Source organism: Mus musculus, chromosome 7, assembly GCF_000001635.26.
Source record: "Mus musculus strain C57BL/6J chromosome 7, GRCm38.p6 C57BL/6J".
Classification (NCBI taxonomy): domain Eukaryota; kingdom Metazoa; phylum Chordata; class Mammalia; order Rodentia; family Muridae; genus Mus; species Mus musculus.
Genome location: NC_000073.6, coordinates 118396375 through 118418237, shown reverse-complemented (window position 1 = coordinate 118418237; position 21863 = coordinate 118396375). Strand labels below are relative to the sequence as shown.

The 21863-nt window shown below is 46.8% G+C and overlaps 1 protein-coding gene across 8 annotated transcripts in view; it reads left to right on the top strand.

Moving 5' to 3' along the window:
- The window catches only part of Syt17 (synaptotagmin XVII), a 67871-nt gene that overhangs the window by 30346 nt on the left and 15662 nt on the right, over positions 1–21863 (top strand). For all 8 annotated transcript variants that reach the window (XM_006507202.3, XM_006507204.3, NM_001362179.1 and 5 more), the window contains 2 exons: positions 8194–8314; positions 10058–10213. In XM_006507202.3, coding sequence (XP_006507265.2) covers positions 8194–8314; positions 10058–10213 — 277 coding nt within the window. The remainder of the gene's footprint in view (positions 1–8193; positions 8315–10057; positions 10214–21863) is intronic.

Below are 21863 nucleotides of genomic sequence, written 5' to 3'. Positions count from 1 at the left end.
GTATAGGAGTAGCCAGATGGACATTGTGATGGCCTTTATGGAGAACATGAAGACATCTGGTAAGGACAGAGTGCCACAAAGAATATAAAACAAGGTTGCATGATGGTGGGACCAGGCTGTTTTCAATTCAGTGAGGAGCTTAGATGAGAAGGTGGCATTTGAGATTTCCCTGGAAACTGCAGGATTCCTGTACCAACCATCACCTCGTGTTTTCTTCCTTTGTTTTTTCTTTGTCTTTCTGTTTCTCTTTATCTATCTGTCAGTCTGTCATCTGTCTCTGTCCCTCTCTCCATCTCTCTCTTTTTCAGTGTGTATATGTGTATCTGTCTCTATGTGAGTGCTATCTCTCTGTCTTTCTGTGTGTTATTTCTCTGTCTTTCTATGCATACCTCTCTGTGTATGAGTGTGTCAGGGGTATGTATATGAATGTGTCGGTGTGAATGAATGTACATAGGGGCCTGAGGAGGACATCTGGTGATCTGGTGTCTTGTCCTGCTCCACCACTCTTGGCTTCATTCCTTTGGGACAAGGTCTCTTACTGAATGTGGAGCTAGACTGGTGGCCAACAATCCCCAATTATCTCACATACACACACACACACACACACACACACACACACACACACACACACACACATCACTGGAGTTTCCGGCAGGTACATAGCCATGCCCATCTTTTTCTCCATGGGTGCTAGGGATTTGAACTCATGTCCTCAATGCTTGGGCAGCACACACTCTTACCCATACCCCCAGGCCCTGGCTTTCTAATTTCTCAATATTTCTTTATTTATAAAATATCATATTCTTGCCCCACAAATATACATTTGTCTTATTTGAAATAGAGATGGGGGTCCCACCTGCTTCTACAGAGGTCCCAAGCACACCTCTATTCTGTCTAAGTGAGAAGATGCCCTTATCATCCCCGCTTACCAACCCCACAACAACTTGAAATTAATTGTCTAGGGTGGAACTATTTATAAAGAGAGCAATAATGTACTTTTTTCAAAATCTAAGCTATCAATCTCAGCTACTTTATTATTAATAACAAGGAACTTTGTGTTAAGAAAGGGCAATGGGGCTTCCAGGTTCTATCCATCTGCCTGGCGTCAACATCCTTGCAATATTTCTCTGCAACAAGATAGCTTCCACAAAATCCTACTACATTCCAGGACCTGCCCCCAGTGCCTCCTTCTCCAGGAAGCCTTGGTGACCACATCTGCCTGTGGATGGATCAAACTCGAAGCTCTCTAGTATGCCATAGGCCTTTGATGTCTTTTTAGATGGAGGTTAAGTTCATATGATATTAATGTAGTCATTTTAAAGTCTACAGTTCAATGGCATTGGTACTCTCAGTGGTTAACAACCATCATGTCTACCTAGTTCCAGAACATTCCATCACTCAGACAAGGCTCTGTACCCATAAGGTGACCATCCTGCATTTCCCATCCTCTCAGATCCTGGAAAACACTCCTGTGTCTCTCTTGCTGCGCCATGTCTCTTGTTGCTATGACAAGATGCCTGGAAAGAGCAGCTTAAGGGAGGAAGGGTTAGGTGGCTCATTTGAGATTTCAGACAGTCATGGCAGGGAAGGCATGATAGCAGGAGAGAAAGACAGCTAGCCACACTGTGTCTGCATTCAGGGAACAGAGAAATGAAAGCTGGTCCTCAGCTCAGTCTGGGACCCCAGTCCATGGGGCAGGGGCCCCACATTCAGGGTGCTTCTTCCCCCTTCAATTACGCCTCTCTGGAGACATCCCCACAGACACAGGCAGGTATATAAAATCACCTAAGAGTGATTTGACTCGGTCAAGTGGACCATGAAGGTTAACCACCACAGCGCGTTCATTTCCTTCCTCGGATCTTTATTAATGGGATCATTCGGCACACGATCCTTTGTGTCAGGCACGTTTCCCAGGTTCATCTGTGTAGCATGTATCAGTAATCCACTCCTTTATTTAAATATTTCTAGTGTGTGTGTGTGTGTGTGTGTGTGTGTGTTTGTGTGTGCAAGCATGTGTGCACATGCATGTGCGAGGGTACCACAGCACATGTTTGGAGGTTGGAGGACAACTTTAAGGAGTTGGTTCTTTCCTCCCATCGTGGGTTTAAGGGATGCGACGCAGGTCCTCAGACTGGTTGTTTTTAACAAAATCTCAAACATTTGGTTTTAACAATAAAGACTCAGGGACCAAATGCTGGGGGGAAAGTCTGCTAGCTCAGAGAGGCAGAGAAAGTACCCAAATGACCCTCCTCAGCAGACATCCCAAAAGGAACCTCTCCCTCTCCACACTGTCTCAAAAACCCTTCCAACTGAAAGTCCCTCCCTCCTACTTCCTGTGTGTCTCTCTGTCCTCCTGACTTCCTCTTACTCTCTATGGCTTTTTCCTGTGTTCACTTCCTGTCAACTGGTTGCTTGCCCCGCCTCTTGACCTATGATTCTGGTTGCCTTTATTTAATCCTGTTTATGATAAACAGAAAGCTCTTTGATTAAAGGTGTATGCTAGGGCCGAGACACACCACAACTAGAAACAGTTTTGTTTTGTTGTTTTTTTCCCAGTAAATAACACAATCTCAGGTTTCACAGTGTGATCACTATCCTGCAACACAGGCTTTTGTGGAACGTGCCTTTACCCACTAAGCTGTGGTGCCAGTCCCCATTCCTTCTTTTTTTGTTTTTTATTTTGTTTTGTTTTGTTTTGTTGAGACAGGGTTTCTCTGTGTAGCCCTGGCTGTCCTGGAACTCACTTTGTAGACCAGGCTGGCCTCAAACTCAGAAATCCATCTGCCTCTGCCTCCCGAGTGCTGGGATTAAAGGTGTGCGCCACCACGCCCGGCTCCCCATTCCTTCTTATGACTGAAGAACATCTAAATCGTAACATATACCATAGTGCTTCTCCCCTTACTGATGAACGCTGGGCTGCCATGGATAGCATTGCCATGACATCTGGTGCAGTTTTGTTGGATTCTGTCTTGGTTTGGTTTTTTTTTTTTTTTTTTTTTTTTTTGAGACAGGGTCCAAGTTGGTCTTGAACTCATGAACCTCCTGCCTCCCCCTCCCAGATGCTGAGGTTCTCCCACCTAAAGCCTGGCTCATGGATAAGTTTTTGTGTGAATTTCTACTTTCTCTAGTAGCAGAATTGCTGGATACATGATGTCTGTGTGTCAAATTCTGTATGTGTGGGGACAATGTTGTATCTGTATGTATGTGTGTGGTGCGTGTACATATGTGTCGTGGTGTGTGCACATGCATATAAAGTTCAGATATCAATGTTGGGGGTGTCCCTCAGTCACTTGCCATCCGGTATTATGAGACAAAATCTCTCTGAACCTGGGGTTCACCAATTGGCTGGGCTAGCTAACCAGCGAGCTGCAGGAACCCACCGTCTCTGCCTCCCGGCACTTGGATTATGGTGCTGTCTGCTATCTTTTACGTAGGTTCTAGGGGTCCAGCTGTCTTTATGCTTGCTTATGGAGATCGGATGACAACTTGCAGGAGTCGGCTCTCTCTGTCTGCCCTGTGGGTTCTAGTGGTCAGGCATGATGGCAGGTGATTTTACCCAGAGAGCAATCTTGCAGATCCTCTTTCCTGCTTCTGTATATTCATTTGTTTGTCGTGATGATAACGATGCTGGTAGGCAGGCAGCCCCTGGTTCTCTGATTTGCTTTTTGCCTCTTCTTACCCAATACACTGTGTGTGGCTTGCTAAATGTCTATGGCTGCACCTTAACTGCCAAGGTCATGCAAGACTAATCACAGGAGCTAAAAGCATCTTGCCTGTCTCATTGGTAATCTGAACCGCATGGTTTGGATGGATTCTCTCATATGTGAAGGGGGAGGCTCTAGAAGGACAGAATAGCAGCTGTGCAGGGATGGAGCCTGGACTGTGGTGATGTCTTACGGGCAGTTTGCTGTGGTGGTCACAACCATGACACCCTCTAGGCTGAGGATCCAGGAACTGTTCACGGGATCATCAAGGCTTCTGCCATTGTTCAGTTAGCCTTCTCTTTAGTTTTCCCTGACTGTCCCTCAGGCTACAAATTGATCACTCCCATGATGAGCCAGCCAGAAGAGCAGCCGGATCAATGTGCACGTTTCCCTGAGAGGAGAAGAGTGGACGCTATGGTGTTGATGTGGGGCAGACAAGGGAGGGCGCGGGAAAGGAAGCTTGAAGTCTACAGTAACAAGAGGATAAAAGACTTTGGCTTTATCTAAGACAAGAAACACTTAGTAAGGGGACAAGTCCAGGAAGCTGCCTCGGAGAATCCATTCAATGGCCCAAGTAGACAGCAGCCCTATCTATCTGCCCTTGAAGATGGCAGGAAGGGCTCAAGAGGTCCCTGGGTACGGAGGGCTAGGTAATGGTCTCCCGTCCTCTTTCACTTCTGAGAATGACCAAAGCTGAGCAGGCTCCCACTGGGGCAGCTACTAAGTAGCTTGCTACGATTCCCCGGGACATCTCTAGAATCCAGCCACTCCCGAGCCGTCTTACCCTTCATTCTGCTCTAGAAACACTTCAGTTTATTCCTTGGTGTTTAGGCAGGCTGACCGTGTGAGCTATTAATCCCTCCCACCACCACCCCCCAGCTCCACATCGAAGGCATCATGAGACCAGAAGCTTGTAAATATTAGAAAAGAGGAGGGAGGCGTTGTTCTGGATTATAAGCCTGGGAAGGGGACAACTCTTGAGGACCTGATGGCTTCCCCTGGCCTGGGCTCCTGTGGAGTCTCAGCCTCACTGACAGGAACACAGACGTGCCTGCAGGGTCAGACACTAAGGCTGTTGTGTCTTCCAGGCCCTGGAGGACCAGCAGGAGGCCACTAGCAAGTACACCAAGGCCCTGAACTGCTCTTATGACCCAGAGTACCAAGTCAGCTTTCCTGTCTTAAGACTCTGACCCTCCAGCCCAAGGCAGGGAAAGCCTGGAAGGGCAAAGACAACCAGATGGGACACAATGCAAGGGTGGGTCTCACCAAAAAGGTAGTATGAGGTGTTAAAATGACACTTTTTTTCCAGTCCTGAGGTGGAACCCTTATGGTTGCAAGGCAAATTCTGTACTACTGAACTACATTTCCTGCCTCATCAGAGAAAGTGTGTGTGTGTGTGTGTGTGTGTGTGCGCGTGTCCATATATGTGGGTATACATGTTTGTGTGTATATGTGTATTTATGGGTACGTACATGTTTACATGGGTGTATACATGTGTGTAAAGTGTGTACATGTTTGTGGGTATATATGTTTGTATATGTCCATAATTGTATATATGTGTATATACATGTTTTTGTATGCATTTGTGGGTGTATACTTGTTTGTGTAGGTGTGTACCAAATATTTTTCTCATTCACTCTCTGCCTTATATTTTAGACAGCATCTCTCAACAAACAGAGAGTTCAGCAACTCAGCTAGGGTGACCTGTCTGCCATTGAGCTCCAGGGATCCTCTGGTCTGTGTGCACTGGAGTGATTGTGCTACCAAACCAAGATTTCATGTGGGTGCCGGGGATCCAAACTTGTTGTATCCACATGCTTGGGCGGCAGATTCTTTACCAACAGAACCACCTTCCTAGACCCCAAATAGAACTTCAAAGCACAGTAAGTCAGGCTTTAGTAAGGACCATCGTGATGGCATAGGGAGCACTGTCATGAGACTTTGTAGAGGACCATCATGATGGCATAGGGAGCACTGCCATGAGACTTTGTAGAGGACCATTGTGATGGCATAGGGAGCACAGTCATGAGACTTTGTAGAGGACCATCATGATGGCATAGGGAACACAGTCATGAGATTTAGTAGAGGGACAGAGATTGGACTCAATCCTCATCCAGGATCAATGATGGGATTCTTACTGAGGGGTACCTCCAAAGGAAGAGGGATTCTATCTAAATCAACCTTGCTGAAGATTGGCCGAGTGACTAGACACCTTCTATGGGATGGTGGAAGAGAGAAACCTAGCCCAACAGTAAGGATTTCAGATATTAACAGCAAAGTCTTGGTGCCACCAAGGGCTCAGTATAAGGGTATCTGCCCCCAACTACCAAACGAATAAAATAAAAGAGAAAGAGAGTAAGGGAGGAGCTCTTGATAAGTGAAGTGAGCAGGGCCTTTGGCTAAAACTGGCTTTTCACAAGTAACTGCACAGATGGGCCCAGGACTAAAGTCTGTCTAAGCAAAGAAGCCTTGTTGGTTGCCAAGTGGGAACACGGGCCCAGCACTGGCAGACCTTCCTGTTTTTCAAGCAAAGCAAGAATTCTTTTTTTTTTTTTTTATGAAGTAGCTTCTTTTAAAATACATAATAATCACTAACTGTTTCAATGTGATGCGAGTCAAACACAATACACAGGCTGCAAGTGTGAAACCTGTAGTTAATTCTGAGGTTGTTTCCTGTTTATAGGTTAACTTGATCCACGTAAGAATCTGGTTATGTCATTTGTGTTTGAGACAGGGTTTCATGCAGCCCTGGCTGGCCTGGAACTTCCTATGTAGACCAGCTTGGTCTCAAACTCATCCAGATTTGCCTGCCTCTACCTCTCCAATGTGATTAAAAAGGTCAGCACCACCATGCGCAGGCCATATAGGAATCTCTTGGCTTGAGTCTTCATCTCGCCAATAATGTGATAAACATTGTTTTATACTTGCCACTTTCTGTCAGTGTGTTGAAAGGAGTAGAAAACATGAATGGATGGGTGGATGGGGGTGGATGCATGGATGGATGGATGGATGAATGCATGGATGCATGGATGGATAGATAGATGGGTGCATGTGTACATACATACATAAGTAGATAGATGGATGCATGGATGGATGAAACATCTTTAGAGACACATTCTGAAGTACTACTAATAACATGGTGTGTGTCTAGGAGGTCCATTAGACTCATACATGAGATTGAGTGAAGATGTATTCAAATCTAGATTGATCATAGAGTAATCCATGATTCTACATGGGGTGTGTGTGTGTGTGTGTGTGTGTGTGTGTGTGTGTGTGTTGAGGTTCCTTAGATGTTTTTGACTTCTGATACATCCTAGGAATGTTTATTTTAATGTCTTGGTCATATAGAGATGCTTTCTAGGGGCTACACAAATAAAGTTACATCCTACTTGGGACTTCGTTGAAAATAGTCAGCTAATTTCTTTTATGCGTAGAGGTAAGTACAGATAAAACACCATTTGGTGAAAGTTTATAACATACAGTTGGCCAGTGGGTACATGGAGAATGATTCACTACTCGGAAGTGGCTGACAATGTTTTTTTTCACAATTTGTTAAAAACTAGGGAGATGAAAATGAAGGCTTTGTTTTCTAGGCAGCATGGAGTCATGCATCCTGGGTATTTATGCAGATTTCTATGGAGGGAGAGTGAATGTACTGAGCACAGTTAAAGTAAGAGTGTGGGCTCTGTTGTTAGCTACAGGTTAAGAACAGTAGCTTGCCCAGGAAGCACTCTGCTGTTGGAAGAATCTAGGATCATGTCTCTTGTCCCAACTGCAACTTTCCAGTTGTATGACTTTGGACCGAGACTCATTTTCAACATCTATTAAATGAAGTAAACATTATCGCCTCTTGGGCTCATCCTAAGGATTAAATTAGTTGTTACATGCACAGCACTTAGCACAGCACTTGGCCGTCACTTCCATTGCTGCCATGATGGTTGTTGCCATTAGAGCTTCTAAGAGAAGAAAGAAAACACTTTCTGAGATAGACAGGAACATAATTGGATACAGAAGCTAAGGGGGGAAAAGTCAAACATGGTTTAGTTGGTGAAACACTTGTACTCCTGATGATGAAAGTTCAATCCCCAGAATCTCCATAAAAATTCTGGGTGTGGTAGCACACATTTATAATCTCAACACTGGGGAGGCAGAGATAGGAGGATCCCGAGGCTCACTGGCCAGCCAGTCTAACCTATGTTATGAGCTCCAGATCTGTAAGAAATCCTGTGTCAAATGAGGTGGATGGTGTTCAGGAGGATGACACCCAAGTTTGTCTGTCCTCTTGCCTCCACACAAACTCACACACATGTGCACGTAGAAGTGTCCTCTTGTGCACCCACTGTCTACTGATCCGCTCTCAGTCACTTGTTCATGGGTTTTGGGAGCCAGTGTCCTGTACCATGGACACGACAGGCGGAAATGTGAGGAAGCAGCCTTCTGATGGTGTCCTTCCTGCCCACCTTCTTTCTGATGGTGTCCCTCCCTCCAGAATGAAGTGGAGCTCGGGGAGCTGCTGCTTTCTCTAAATTATCTCCCAAGTGCTGGCAGACTGAACGTGGACATCATTCGAGCCAAGCAACTCCTGCAGACCGATGTGAGCCAGGGTTCAGGTACAGTATATCCCTTATCCACTAAGTCTCTAAGGGGTTCTCTGTTGTGTGAGGGATCTGGGCTGGGTTGTGTTGTGTCCTGGATGTTGTTGCTAAGGTAACACAAGGGTGGGCAGCATCTAGAGCGACAATACTAGTCCCAAAAGAAAAATAAATGATCTGCTGTGTCTTAGGATGGAACAGGTCAGTGATGGGATCTCAGAAACCCACATGTGGCCAGTTGTGATTGCTTCTGAAGTCTGTCTTCTCTGCCTGAGAAGTAGCTTGTTTCTCCACACACTATGCCTGTAATGCAGATGCCGTGCTCTAGGTGGTGGTAGTGCACAAGTGATCAGATCAGCAAGTAGAGTGGGCCCAGCCTGAGGGTTTTGTTTTGTTTTTGTTTTTGTTTACAGCTCATTACCTTCATATCATAAATCTTTATAAATCCCAGCTCTGAAAGAGCTACTGTGTTATCTGCTTTCTGTTTAAAAAAAAAAAAAAAACAAGTTCAAATACACTTAACAAAAAGCCGATTCTGTTCCATCTGTATATAGCTTCTCCCATGACAGTAAAGGATGCTCGGTGGTGGAAATGCTGTCTTCCCCAGATCCAATAGCCAAAGGAAGTTGTTTGCAATGAGGTGACAGTCGAATCTAGAGTTCACCTTGAGTTCTCAGAAGCCACACTATACAATAGAGGCTTCAAGAAGGCTGGAGGAAGAACTGCTACAGTGGCTGGAACATTCAGACCCACCACAGTGGAGAGTCAGGATGCTGAGAAGAGAAAGGGCATCCAACTGCCTGCCACTAAGTGTCTCTGGGCTGCTTGTGATCTTAGAGAAGTTACTTAGCCAAATTCTTCATCTCCATAATTGTACAGTGACAGTATTTATCTCACTGGGTTAAATAAATATTAAATTCAACCACCTGCACAAATTCCTTTCAAAACTTATAAAAATGACCAATGCATGTCGTTTCTAATTCTGCCTTCACTCGCCCGAGTATGAACTGTGAGCCCACTACCTTGCAAATGGCTCCTGCTTCTGGATTGCCTCTACTAAGTAGATCTTACTCAAATTACTCCTTATCTTTAAATCTACAATTTTCCCATTTCTAAAATGAACATGGTGCCTAAAACGTGGGATGAGTTCAGTAAGTGGAGGAAGATACGTGGAGAAAGAGGAAAAGGAATCTGCAGATAGAAGGCTAGACATGAACAATGGTCAGACAAGGAATCCGCAGATGGAGGCTAGATGTGAACAGTAGTCAGGCAGAACAGCTGGACACGTGGGGAATGAGTGTGCGAAAGTAAGGCTTGAATAACGCCTGGATTAATAAATGGCTGAGTGGTGAGATGAATAAATGAATAAGTAGGTAGACTGATAAAAAAAATAAAAAATAATTCAGGAGTAAAATCGCCTGTGTACAGAAGGCTTTGGGCTCTGTCCTCAGCAATGAAGACTACAGAGAGATGGGGAGGGGATAGATGGTTACTCTGTTACATAGATAACAAGTTCGATGGAAGGATGATGGATGGATGGAGAGATAGATGGATGAATGATGGATGGGGAGGAATAAATGATGGATGGAGGGATGGAGAGATGGATGGACAGATGAGAGAGTGGGTAGATGAATGGATGGATGGATGGATGAATAGGAGAGTTGGAGTCTGATAGGATGGCTAGGAAGTTGAAGAGATGAGAGATGGCTAGATTATGTTTCATCATCTCTGGTAGTCTACAATGTTGTGTCCAATCCCCAGACCCATTTGTGAAAATCCAGCTGGTACACGGACTCAAGCTTGTGAAAACTAAGAAGACATCATTCTTACGAGGCACAATTGATCCTTTTTACAATGAATCCTTCAGCTTCAAAGTTCCCCAGGAAGAACTGGAAAACGCCAGCCTAGTATTCACAGGTAAGGTAACATACATGTTGATGAAGCCTTAGTGAGGCATGTTCAACTTGTTCCATAAAAACAGAAGGCATCTAGAGAGAATAATTCCTAATAACTTGGTGCCTGATGTTCAGCTAACTAGATGTGAACACACTTCCTATCTGTAAACTTGGACAAGACCCATGGAACCTAGAACACAATCGTTATGTAATTATTAAGCTAGACTTCTTGAAACTGTCACATAACAAGGGCTTTGGCCCCAGTTTCTTCCTCTATAAAATATGGATAATTGTTATAAGTTTACTGTGAATAAAGAGTAAATGAGTTATGACCCTTGAATAATATCTGATACATACTGCACCATCTTTGATGATGGTGGTGATGGTGGTGGTCCTGGTATTGGGGATGATGGTGGTGCTGATGAGCTGCTGGGTTTAATATAGGTATAGAAGAAAACAGGCCACTTAACCCAGAAAGGACAGTTGTAAAAGACATTTGGAAGCCAGGTAGTGGTGGCGCACGCCTTTAATCACAGCACTTGGGAGACAGAGGCAGGTGGATTTCTGAGTTCGAGGCCAGCCTGGGTCTACAGAGTGAGTTCCAGGACAGCCAGGGGTACACAGAGAAAACCTGTCTCAAAAAAAAAAAAAAGGCATTTGGAAGATATAAAATTTAAGTTCAGGGATCCTATGATACTCTCTGGTTGAATTCAGTCTGCTTTTCTGGGCACAATTGTGTTTAATTTTTAGAGGTTACTAGTTATCTATTACTGCATAACAAATCACTCTAAATTCTAGTAGCAAATCGTCAAACATGTATTATCTCATAGTCCACAGTCCCTGTCGCTCAAGAGCCTGGGCAGGAACTAGGGTTGGAGGTTGGTTGCTAGAGAACTTGCCTGGCGTGTATGAAGGTCCAGATTCAATCCCTACACCACATACATCAGGTATGGCGGGTACTCACCTGTAATCCTAGCACTCCAGAGGATCGGAAGTTCAAGGTCAACCTAAGCTACACAGCAGGTTTGTAGACAGCTTGTTACATGAGATCTTGTCTTAAGAACAACAACAACAAAAACAAAAACAAAAAACCTCAGGCAGAGTTCTGCTGTGCTGTGTAGCTCTGGCTGACCTGATATCCCCACCACCACCCAGAAGGCTTGCTCTAGAGCTGTCAGAAACTCTCCTCTGTAGATGGTCTAAACTCCTTGTCTCTAGGTCTTTCAGGAACTCTTGCCATAGCCCAAATCTGTATGTGATACCTAGGAGATGGCTCAGATGTAAGAGTACTCCTGAATTAGCTTGAGGACCTTGGTTCAAATCCCCAGCACTCCTGTAAAGACCAAGCATGGTTTTCATGAGCCTGAAACCTCAGCACTGGGGGCTTCTTGACAGTGGCTGTCACATTCTCAAGGGAATAAGGATGTAGATGACACCTACCTTCCTCCTCTGGCTTTCACATACACATGCTCCAGTGTACGTACATGTACACACACACATACACACACATGGGGCCCTATCTCTTGGGTGACTTGGGTTTTCAGTTGGGAAGCATTGTCAAGTAAGAAAAGGCCTGTTTTCGCTCTCTTTTTTAGATTACATGTGTGTGTGTGTGTGTGTGTGTGTGTGTGTGTGTGTGTATTTGTACATAACATAGTCTTTGCAAAGGGCAATTTGATGGTATCCATTATCCTCTCCTTCTGCCATGTCAGTCCTGAGGATCAAATTGAAGTTGTCAGGTTTGGCAGCTAGCATAATGAACCATTGAGCTCTCTTGCCTGGTCAAGACCTGCCCTCGACACACAAAAGATGTGCTTAATCCTACAAGCACCTAGGCTCATGCTCCTTGGGGCCAGTGCTATGGGAAATATTCATTCCAGAGGAAGTAAGCAGAGCTCCCCACCCCATGAGGTCAGGGCTACTGCCAGCATCATCAGGAGCTTGAAAGTGTAGCCAAGTAGCCATGCCTCATCCCCAGAGACCAAAGCAGAGTACTGCATGTGGACATCTGTCGCAGGTCCTCACCACAGTGCTGGTGCCTAGGTGTCAGTCAGCCACAGTTAGATGAAATACAGAAATGCTCAATGGAAAATCCCACAGTCCACAGCCACACAACCTGGGGGGCAGTGTACAGATGTGAGTGGTCATGTTTATTACTGGTCACCGTTCATCCCTTACTCTGCTGTGTTTATAAGTAAAACCCTATCATGCGTATGGACAGGAAATTACATATAGAGTTGGTACTGTGAGCTGTTTGCCACCCACTGGGCCTCTCAGATTGTCTTCGTACAGATGAAGGGGGGACTACTGTATATATAAAGATATTACAAAGGACTCCAGTTATTTCTAATGCAGAGGCACAGCTATGACTGGGAACTGCAGCTGGCTGGCATTTTACCTAAAGGGCTCTAACTGAAATAGCAGAAGAAATGTGGACAAGTGATCTGGATCTGGGCAAAGCCACAACCTCCCCATGCAGCTAGATCCAGAAACCTCTGGTTGCTTTATTTGCTGACTGGGAGACAGCCACACTGTTACCTCCAGGCCAAGGATCTGAATTCTAGCCAGGCCCCATGTTTTCAAACATGTCTCAGGGAAAGTCAGGTTGATCTGCAATTTAAGCATTTGCTGAGACTCCCTGGGGAAACCTGTAATTAGCCTGGGGGCTGGGCACTGTGAACAATTCCATTCCCTAGTAGGAGGAGGATGCTTCTACCATACAGTCAGGTGATTTTTACAGCTAAGGTTTAAAGAGAAATAAAGAAAAGAGAGGAAGATTGACTTCCTAACTTCATAACACATGGGTCAGGACCTTTCTGGAAAATCCATGGCAATCCTCCATGAGCAGAGGGGAGTGTGAGTTGGCCACTGAAGTGCTTGGGAGGGAGGAGAGACCCAGAGAAGGACAAAGAGGAGGGAGAAGGTAGGTATGCTGGTTAGTCTTTTTGTCAACTTGACACAGCTAGGGTCATCTGGAAGAGGAATCTCAACTGAAAAAACAATGTCTCCATTAGATTGGCCTACAGGCAAGTCGGTGGGGCATTTTCTTATTTAATGATTGGCCGGAGAGGGCCCAACCCAGTGGTGCTACCCCTAGGCAGGTGATCCCATGGTACATAAATCAGCAGGCTGGGCAAGTTATGGGGAACAAGCCAGGCAGCAGCACCCCTTCATGGCCTCTGCATCAGCTCCTGCCTCCAGGTTCCTGCTTGAGGTCCTGCCCCGACTTGCCCCAGTAATGAATGGACTGTGATCCTTGAGTGTAAGCCAGACAAACCCTTTCCTCCCCAGATTGCTTTTGGCCAGGGTGTTTATCTCAGCAAGAGAAAGCAAATGGTAATCGTGTGTAAGGAGGGAAGGGAAGGAACTGAGGTGGGAAGGGAAGAAGGGAAAGCTGGGAGAGGGGGAAGAATGAGAAGGGAAGTAAAACTAGGAGGGGAGGGGAGGAGGGGGGAGGAAGGAATCAATAGCAGAGTCTTTAAAAGCTTAAGATGTAGAACTCTATCACCATCCACCAATTCCATTTCTCAGTGTAGAAAGGGATACTGGGAATCTCAAAGCGTTGGCAGCAGAGACTCAGATGTTGTGCTCCTGTGTTCCAGCAGCAGCATCCACAACAAATGGGAGGAAGCAGGAATCACCCGGGTGTCCCATGATAGACAGAAGGAAAAAGAGAATCTGGCCTATCCAGACCATGAAATGTCCATTAGACGTAAAAGGGAAGGCTCTTCTGAAGCCTGCTACAACGTGAAGCTTGAAGCCATGTGATACAGAATAAGCTAGCCAAAAAGGGACATGTATCATATAGCATAGTTAAAAATCTATGAGAATGGGGGTCTCTGGGCTTGAGAGAGGGGCAATAGGGAGCTATTTTTTAATGGCAGAGTTTCACTTTGGGAAGACAGAGAACAATAATAATTCTCTAGTCTGGGCATGATGTCACACTCCTTTAAACCCAGGAGCTGGGCAGGAGCATGGGTTCAAGGCCAGCTGGGGCTTATGTAGGGAGACCCTGCCCCTGACAAACACACATTCAAACCTGGGCTCAAACAGTGGTGATGACTTTGCCAATATCAGTGTAGTGGTGTCACAGAATTGTATACCGAACAGTGTTAAGATGTTAATTTGGGGGTTTGCTTGGGGTTTGTTTTGGGACAGTGTCTCAGATGCACAGGCTAGCTCAAACTCTCTGTGTAGGTGAGGATGACTGGGATCTTAAGTATAAGATAGCTTAGTGCTCTCTGAGCTCTCTACGAGCTGACAAACATCCTCAGCCCTGTTGGGGTTTTGTTTGTTTGTTTTGTTTTTTAGAAAAAGCCTTGTTATATAGCCACAGCTGGACCTGAAACTTGCTATGTAGACCAGGCTGATCTCCAATTTGTGGTGATCCTCCTGCTTCTGCCTCTCTCTCTCTGCCTCTCTCTGCCTCTCTGCCTCTCTGCCTCTCTGCCTCTCTGCCTCTCTGCCTCTCTGCCTCTCTGCCTCACTGCCTCACTGCCTCACTGCCTCACTGCCTCACTGCCTCTCTGCCTCTCTCTGCCTCTCTCTGCCTCTCTCTGCCTCTCTCTGCCTCTCTGCCTCTCTGCCTCTCTGCCTCTCTGCCTCTCTCTGCCTCTCTCTGCCTCTCTGCCTCTCTGCCTCTCTGCCTCTCTCTGCCTCTCTCTGCCTCTCTCTGCCTCTCTGTCTCACTGCCTCTCTGACTCTCTGCCTCTCTGCCTCTCTGCCCCTCTCTGCCTCTCTCTGCCTCTCTGTCTCACTCCCTCTCTGACTCTCTGCCTCTCTGCCTCTCTGCCTCTCTGCCCCTCTGCCCCTCTGCCTCTCTGCCTCTGCCTGCTTCCAGAGTGCTGTGGTTAGACAGGCACCATAGCCTGGCAGGCATCAAGGCCGACAAGGACTTTTTCAAATCCTGATGTCCAGACCTCAGAGCTTACAATTATCAAACCTGCCATGGCATCTATCTCTCAAAGACTTGCAGTAACTCTCTTGCACAAATTATGTTAGCCAGACTTTGCCTGGACTGTTCTGTTTCCCTCATCCCCACCCCCACCCCCACCTGCTGTCCTGTTGGAAGTCTCCCAGGCCCCAGTGTAAGCAGTGTGAGAGTGAGTTCCAAGGCACCTGGTCTGTGTTTCATAATTGCCTGTCTTTCTGCAGCTGGAGCACAGAATTGGTTAATTGAATCTGCTGCGGCAGTGAGGTGGATGGGGGAGCAATGGGAACAGACCAGAGGCTGGAGGGTGGTTGGTGCTTCCAACATCCACCCTGGAAAGACCTGGGATCTGATGGGCACCAGATGGCATGCATAAGAAGTATTAGGTTTAAAAACCCAGGCATGTGGTACATGGCTATAATCCCAGCACTCTGGAGTGGGGACAGGAGGATACTGGGGGTCTCAATAGCCAGCCAGTCTAGCCAATTACTGATGGCGACGTTGGTGATGCTGCTGCTGCTGTGCTAATCATGATGATGCTGATAGTGCTGTTACTGGTGGCTGTGGTGCTGCTGCTGCTACTGGCGTTGATGGTGCTGGTGCTGATGCTAGGTAGTGGTAACAGTGCTGGTGCTAGGTAGTCCTGCCATAGAAGGATCAGACCCTGGAGTTACAAAGACTTGGTTTGAATCTTGATCCACTATTAGCCAGCTGTGACCTTCCACCTCTCTGAGCCCAGCTTCCTTACATGTAAAATTCACTACATTATAATTAAAGGCAAACTAGCACATGGACCCGCCTGCCTCAGGCAGCCACTTGAAAAATTCTGTCTGTTTCCTTAATCACCTCAGTGTGGGAGCAAGATGATTAGCTGCTGTCTTTGGAGGCTCACAGCTCAGCTGTAGCTGTTGCCCCAGCACCTTCCTCCCAGAATCACCCTTGCCTCAAAGCGACCAGCTGGTACCGTGTCCAGAAACTGACACAGCTATGCCAGCCCAGCTGCAGGCCCAGACCAGTGTTGGCTCCCACAGCATCCTGCTGAGCATGTGAGACAGGTCAGAGAAAGAGCTGGCATCTGTACCAGGCTCCAGCCCCAGACCTGCTCGTGATCAGAAAGCAGCTAAGTAACACGTTAAATATCCTTACTGTCCAGCAGAGGACCATGAAGTCACTGTGGCAGCCAGAGACTAGAGAAGCTTACCACGGGGAGAGCTGGATGAGGGTCCCCATCCACCTGCGTGTGGACCCCAATGTCAGTGGGAGTGGATAGGACCCTCAGATGGTATAGCTGAGGCTTTGGGAGCTGAACTGCACAGGAGATTGTCACCAACTCCTCCACTGGACCCTAGGGGACATACCCAGGCAGGCTAAGTACCGTAGCACGGGCCTTGACAATTGAGCTGATGGTGTCACACAGAAGGCCAGGTAGAACTTGTGATCTGAAACAAATGGATTTGCTTGTTTTAACCATCATATGATTAGGGATTAAACAAGACTCAGGGCCTTAGAGTATTCAAAATATATGTTGTAACAATCCAAAATGACTTCAGTTATAAAGAACCAAGAAAATCTGACAAATTCCCTGAGAAACATACAATTGACAGAGGGAGGGGCGGGGCGGGGGGAGCCATAGACTGCCCAGATGTTGGAATTTCCCAGAACTTCAGAGTAGCTTTGACTGCGCTAAGAAAGTGGTTCTCAACCTATGGGTCTCAACCCTTTTGGGGGGGTCAAAGGACCTTTTTACAGGGGTCCTTTTATCAGATAACTTACATATCGGATATTTCCATTATGATTCATAACAGTAGCAAAATTTCAGCAGCAACAAAAATAGTTTTATGGTTAGGGGATCACCGCAACATGAGGAACTGTATTAAGGAGTCACATGCAGTATTAGGAAGGTTGGGACCTTCCTGTTCTAAGAAGTAGGGGTGAACCCTCTTGAGAAGAATGGTAAGAACAAGCATGTATGTCAGCAAGCAGCAGAGAAGTGTAGAGACGTCAGAACCAAAGATGTGGAACTGAACTACAATGCTCACGGGGTGGACCCCACAGCAGAAGGGAGGAGACAGCCAAGAAAGAGTGAGCTGAAAGTCAGGCCAGGATAAAGTTCTACCCAGAAGTGTCTGAGAGCCATCAAGCCTTGTCCACCATGATGGGCTCCATCCTTCAAACCATAGCCAGAACAGGCTCTTCCTCTGGTAAGTTGCTTCTGTCAGGAAATTCATCTCTGCAATGAGTAAAGTTCCTCCTGCACCTGCAGAGGATGGGCAAGCACCGGGGAGTCTAGGGCTCATCCAGCCCACCTGCCCCGCAGGGCCTGAGCTAGACTGAGTGAGAAAGGGAGCAACAAACACTGCACACAGCCTCCTTGAGTTCAGCAGCCAGGACCAGCCTGTGCTGGAAATCAAGGAGCAACAAAGACTCCCTCCCACTGGGACTCTGAACCACACTGGCTATCAGTGGGAGAAGACACAGCCCAGGAGTCTTTTGCAACCCTAGACTGGGAAGCCCAAGTCCCACAGCTTAGCCACCGTGCCACTGAGAGCAAAGCCTTCTCATCTCTTTGGCCCCTGTTCTTCACCATTAAGATATAGGTAAAGTCTATCTCCAGGGCCAGCGAGGTGGCTCAGTGGGTAAAGGCGCTTGCTGCTAACGTGATGACCCAAGGTTGATTCTCAGGACCCACGTGTTGAAAAAAAAAAAAAAGAGAACCAACTCCCAAAAGTTATTCTCTGCCACCCCTCCCTCAAATAAACAAGTGACCATAGTAATAGCAAGGATTTATATAACACTTACCAGACAGTGTTCCAAGAAAAACCCTTGGGTAATAGATGCCGAGAAAGAACCATCTATGCAAATAGGCAAGAAAGGAACATTCTGGACCGAAAACTGTAAGTGCAAAGGCCCTGGGGCAGAAATAAACTTGTTTTGTTTTTGAGAGGGTGGTGCAGAATGTCTAGATCAGAATTAACAAAAGGAGTGCAGGGCTATGGTAAGGAGTGTGGATGGTGAGTCTTTATCCATCATCTACTAAATACCTAAGGCTGTTAGCATGGAACAGATGTGGCTCATGGCTCTGTGAAGGACTGGGTAAGACAGCGTGCATGCAAGGACTTTGCACAGAGCAGATGCTCCGTGGGTGTCACTTTCTCGCTTTTCCAGTTTGTAAGTCGGCATGTAAACTTCTTCTCTGGGTTTCTGCTTCCTCAGCGCCCCCAGCATCAGAGCAAGACGTGGCTGCTTCTATGGAAGTTACTCTTGGAGAGGCTTAAACAGAGGTGTCGCTTACCTGGAGCACTCAGGAGTGCAGGACAGGCAGGGGCTCGGGAGAAAGTGCTGGTCACGTAAATATGAGGACCTGCGTTCTGATCCCTAGAACCACACAAAGCGGGGTGTGGCCGGCCACACACATCAGTAATCCCAACAATGGAGAGATGGAGACAGGATCCTCTCGGCTTGCTGGCCAGCCAGGGTAACCAGGGTAACCCGTCAGTGAGCTCCAGACTCAGTGAGCAACCCTGCCTCAAAAAGTAATGTGGAGAGTGACTGGGGAGGGCAGCCGATGTCCCAGCCATTTTTCGGGGCTGGGAGATGCCCAGGAAGTTCAAACCTGAAAGGCTAGACGTCATGTGTAGTTAAGGGAAGGGCAGCTGCTGCAATAGGTCAGCCTCCACATGAGGCTCTGTGCTTTGCTGCAACAGAAGCTTGCTGCTTCCCAGCACAGAGGTCCTGGGGCTCCTTCTACAAGTATGTGCACTCATGCGCATGAACACACATGAACATATGCTAAGGAGCATGAATGAGACCCAAAGGAGCAGGCTTCCCTTCCAGCCTCATCAACGGGCATCCCACACTGGCCACAGGAGGGACTTGAGATCTTTGTGGCAAGTCCTTTAGGCCAATAGACTCCTGCTTTGTCCTGCCTTATCCACAGACCTGGCAGCCAGAGTGCCACCATGTATCTGCTATAGATGGGCCTCACCTTGCTTAATGCATTAGAGTCTGCAGGAATCTGTGGATGCTTTGTGGGTGATTTCCCCTCCCATCAGTTTAAGGCCACCCTTGACCTTTTAGAGGCCTCTGAGTGAGGAGAGGCAGGACACCTAACATATGCCCAGATAACCCGGTGCTCAAATGAGAGTGTCCCTGCCCTTGTTACAAGAAGTATTCCTAGCTGGACCTGGCTTGCAGTCCCAGCTAACGCAGGAGGAAGATGGAAAGTCCAAGGCCTACCTGGGGTACAGAGTGAGTTCACAGCCAGTCTGAGCAACTTAATGAAAGCCTGTCTCAAAATAAAAAGTAAAGGAAAACAAAGGTCTGGGGTGTGGCTAAGTGGCAGATTGCTTGTCTAGAGGGCCTGAGGTCCTGGGGTCAATCCCCAGTACCAGAAAGGGGTCAAGAGGAATGTTCCTAAAATCCAATCAGTTGTGGGATGTTTAAGAACTTTTCCAAGTTTACTCAGCAACGCTGGACAAGAAGCAGAGGTCAGAAGACTCTTAACTGAGAGCAGTAGGAACCTGATGGTCCCACATTAGTAATAGACAACCTTTATAAAGTACACAGTGTCTCCGGGCCCTGTCCTGGACACTCTAACCGCGTCTCAATGAACTTTACAATGACCAGATAAAGTACATGCCACTGTGTAAAATGCCTAGGACCAGAAGTGTTTCAGATTTTAAAAATTATTTGCATATTCATAATGAGCTTTCTTGGGAATAAGACAAAAATCTAAACATGATGTTCATTTATCATCTATGATATTTTCATGCATACCTTATACATACAGTCTAAAGGGACTTTGATACAGTGTGTCCCAACGTTTTGCATAAAACAAGACCTCGTGGTGTGACATTCTCCATCATGTCTGCATTTAAGAAGTGTGAGATTCCTCAAGTCTGAATGAGGAGTGCACCATCTATGCTATTATCAGCCCATTTTTCAGGGCTGGGAGATGCCCAGGAAGTTCAAACCGACTTACTGAGAGGCTAGATGTCATGTGTAGTTAAGGGAAGGGCGGCTGCTGCAATAGGTCAGCCTCCACATGAGGCTCTGTGCTTTGCTGCAACAGAAGCTTGCTGCTTCCCAGCACAGAGGTCCTGGGGCTCCTTCCACGAGTGGCTTCCATGTGGAGCTGTGATGCAGGCTCCTGGGCTCTGCATGATCTCGGGCTTTTATGGCTTTCATTTCCAGTCACTTGGTGCAATAGGGACAAGAGACAAGGACAGAGAGCCAAAGAAGGACAGGCATTGATTGTTGTGTGGGGAGATTTTACACCAAGAAAGGGAATATGGAAGGAAATGAGGAGGAGGCTGGGAAATGTAGTCCAGCTGTGCAGGCCAGGGAGAATGGCCATCAGGCTGTGAGGATCACACAGCCTTCTCTGCAGCCAGCAAATAGCAGAGCTATTCTGTGCCTCACACAGCTTGCCCTGTTTCCTCCCTGGCCTAATATTAGCCTTGGATGCTCTGAGGACCTGTTAATGCAGATGTGTGGTCCACAGCTGGGACTAGCTTAGCCTTCTAACAAATGTCTGGTGCCCTTTTTGGTTATCACAGACCAGGGAGATGCTACAGGCATCTAGTGCACTGGTAGAGGCCAGAGACATTACTAAGCACCCAGCAATGTACAACAGCCTAGAAAGAGGAAGGTTACAGGGTCAATGGCAGTGCTGCTGAGGCTGAGACATGCTGGGCTAGAGCTGGGATCTGTCCAGGCTGTGGCCTCTGGCAGAAGGTAGATTGGCACAGGGAGGGCAGAGCTTTTAGGGGCTTCTGCCTGCTCTGTCTGGGGCTTGGTTATTCTCCCCAGCTATGAGGCAGTTTTCCATAGCTGCAAGTGTGGAGCAGGGGAAGGAGTCATGCTGACTGCTCCTCTTGGTGGATTTTACCTACCTTCCATTTTGCCTGTCTCCATTCCCTACAAAAATGTGTGCAAACAAGATGTCCTCCTCTGCAAACAAATCCTGTAGGCCAGCTGTTGCAGCCAAGGCAGGTGGACCGAGGGACCGCAGAGGAGGAGGATGGGGGCCTCTTAGGGAGTGAGCAGAGCTTTGACCAGTCAGCTTTCTACTCCTTCACCACCTTGTGGCATGGCTACATATCACCTGCATGCAGTGACACAAAGGTACCTCATTATAAAGAAACAGGACAGCAGACACCAGGACTGGAGAGAGAGAGACTAGTTAGTACAGTGCTTGCCATGTGGAGTGCTTACCACAGAAGCACAAGGACCTGTCTTGAATCCCCAGGAACCCCAGTGTAGCTGATCTTAGCTATTCTTTTTCCTACCCTTTTCTTTTTCCTATCCTTTAACACACAAACACACACCAGTTTCACACACTATCCCTAATAGGAGAGAAAGAAAAAGAGAGGGGAGAGAGAGAGAGAGAGAGATCCCTAAATTCCCTGAATCTATTGTTTTCTTCTTTGAGCACAACTATTAACAAACCACAACCATCAACCCTACATATCAGGGCCCTAGTATTTATATACCCCCTGAAAAGTTCCCAGAATTCCAAATGTCACACAATCACAGAAACTATCTGCAGCTGGTGAAACCATGGCTCTGCTAGAGCACGAGGAAAATCATAGCCAGCTGCTGTGGACAGACCAGAGCAGCCTCATATCTCTACACCTGGGATTAAAATAAAGAAATATGATTCATAATATTTCTGTGTTTTCTAAAGGAACCAAAATTCCAGACTTCTCACTACATACACCCCAGCACTGGAGAGGTGAAG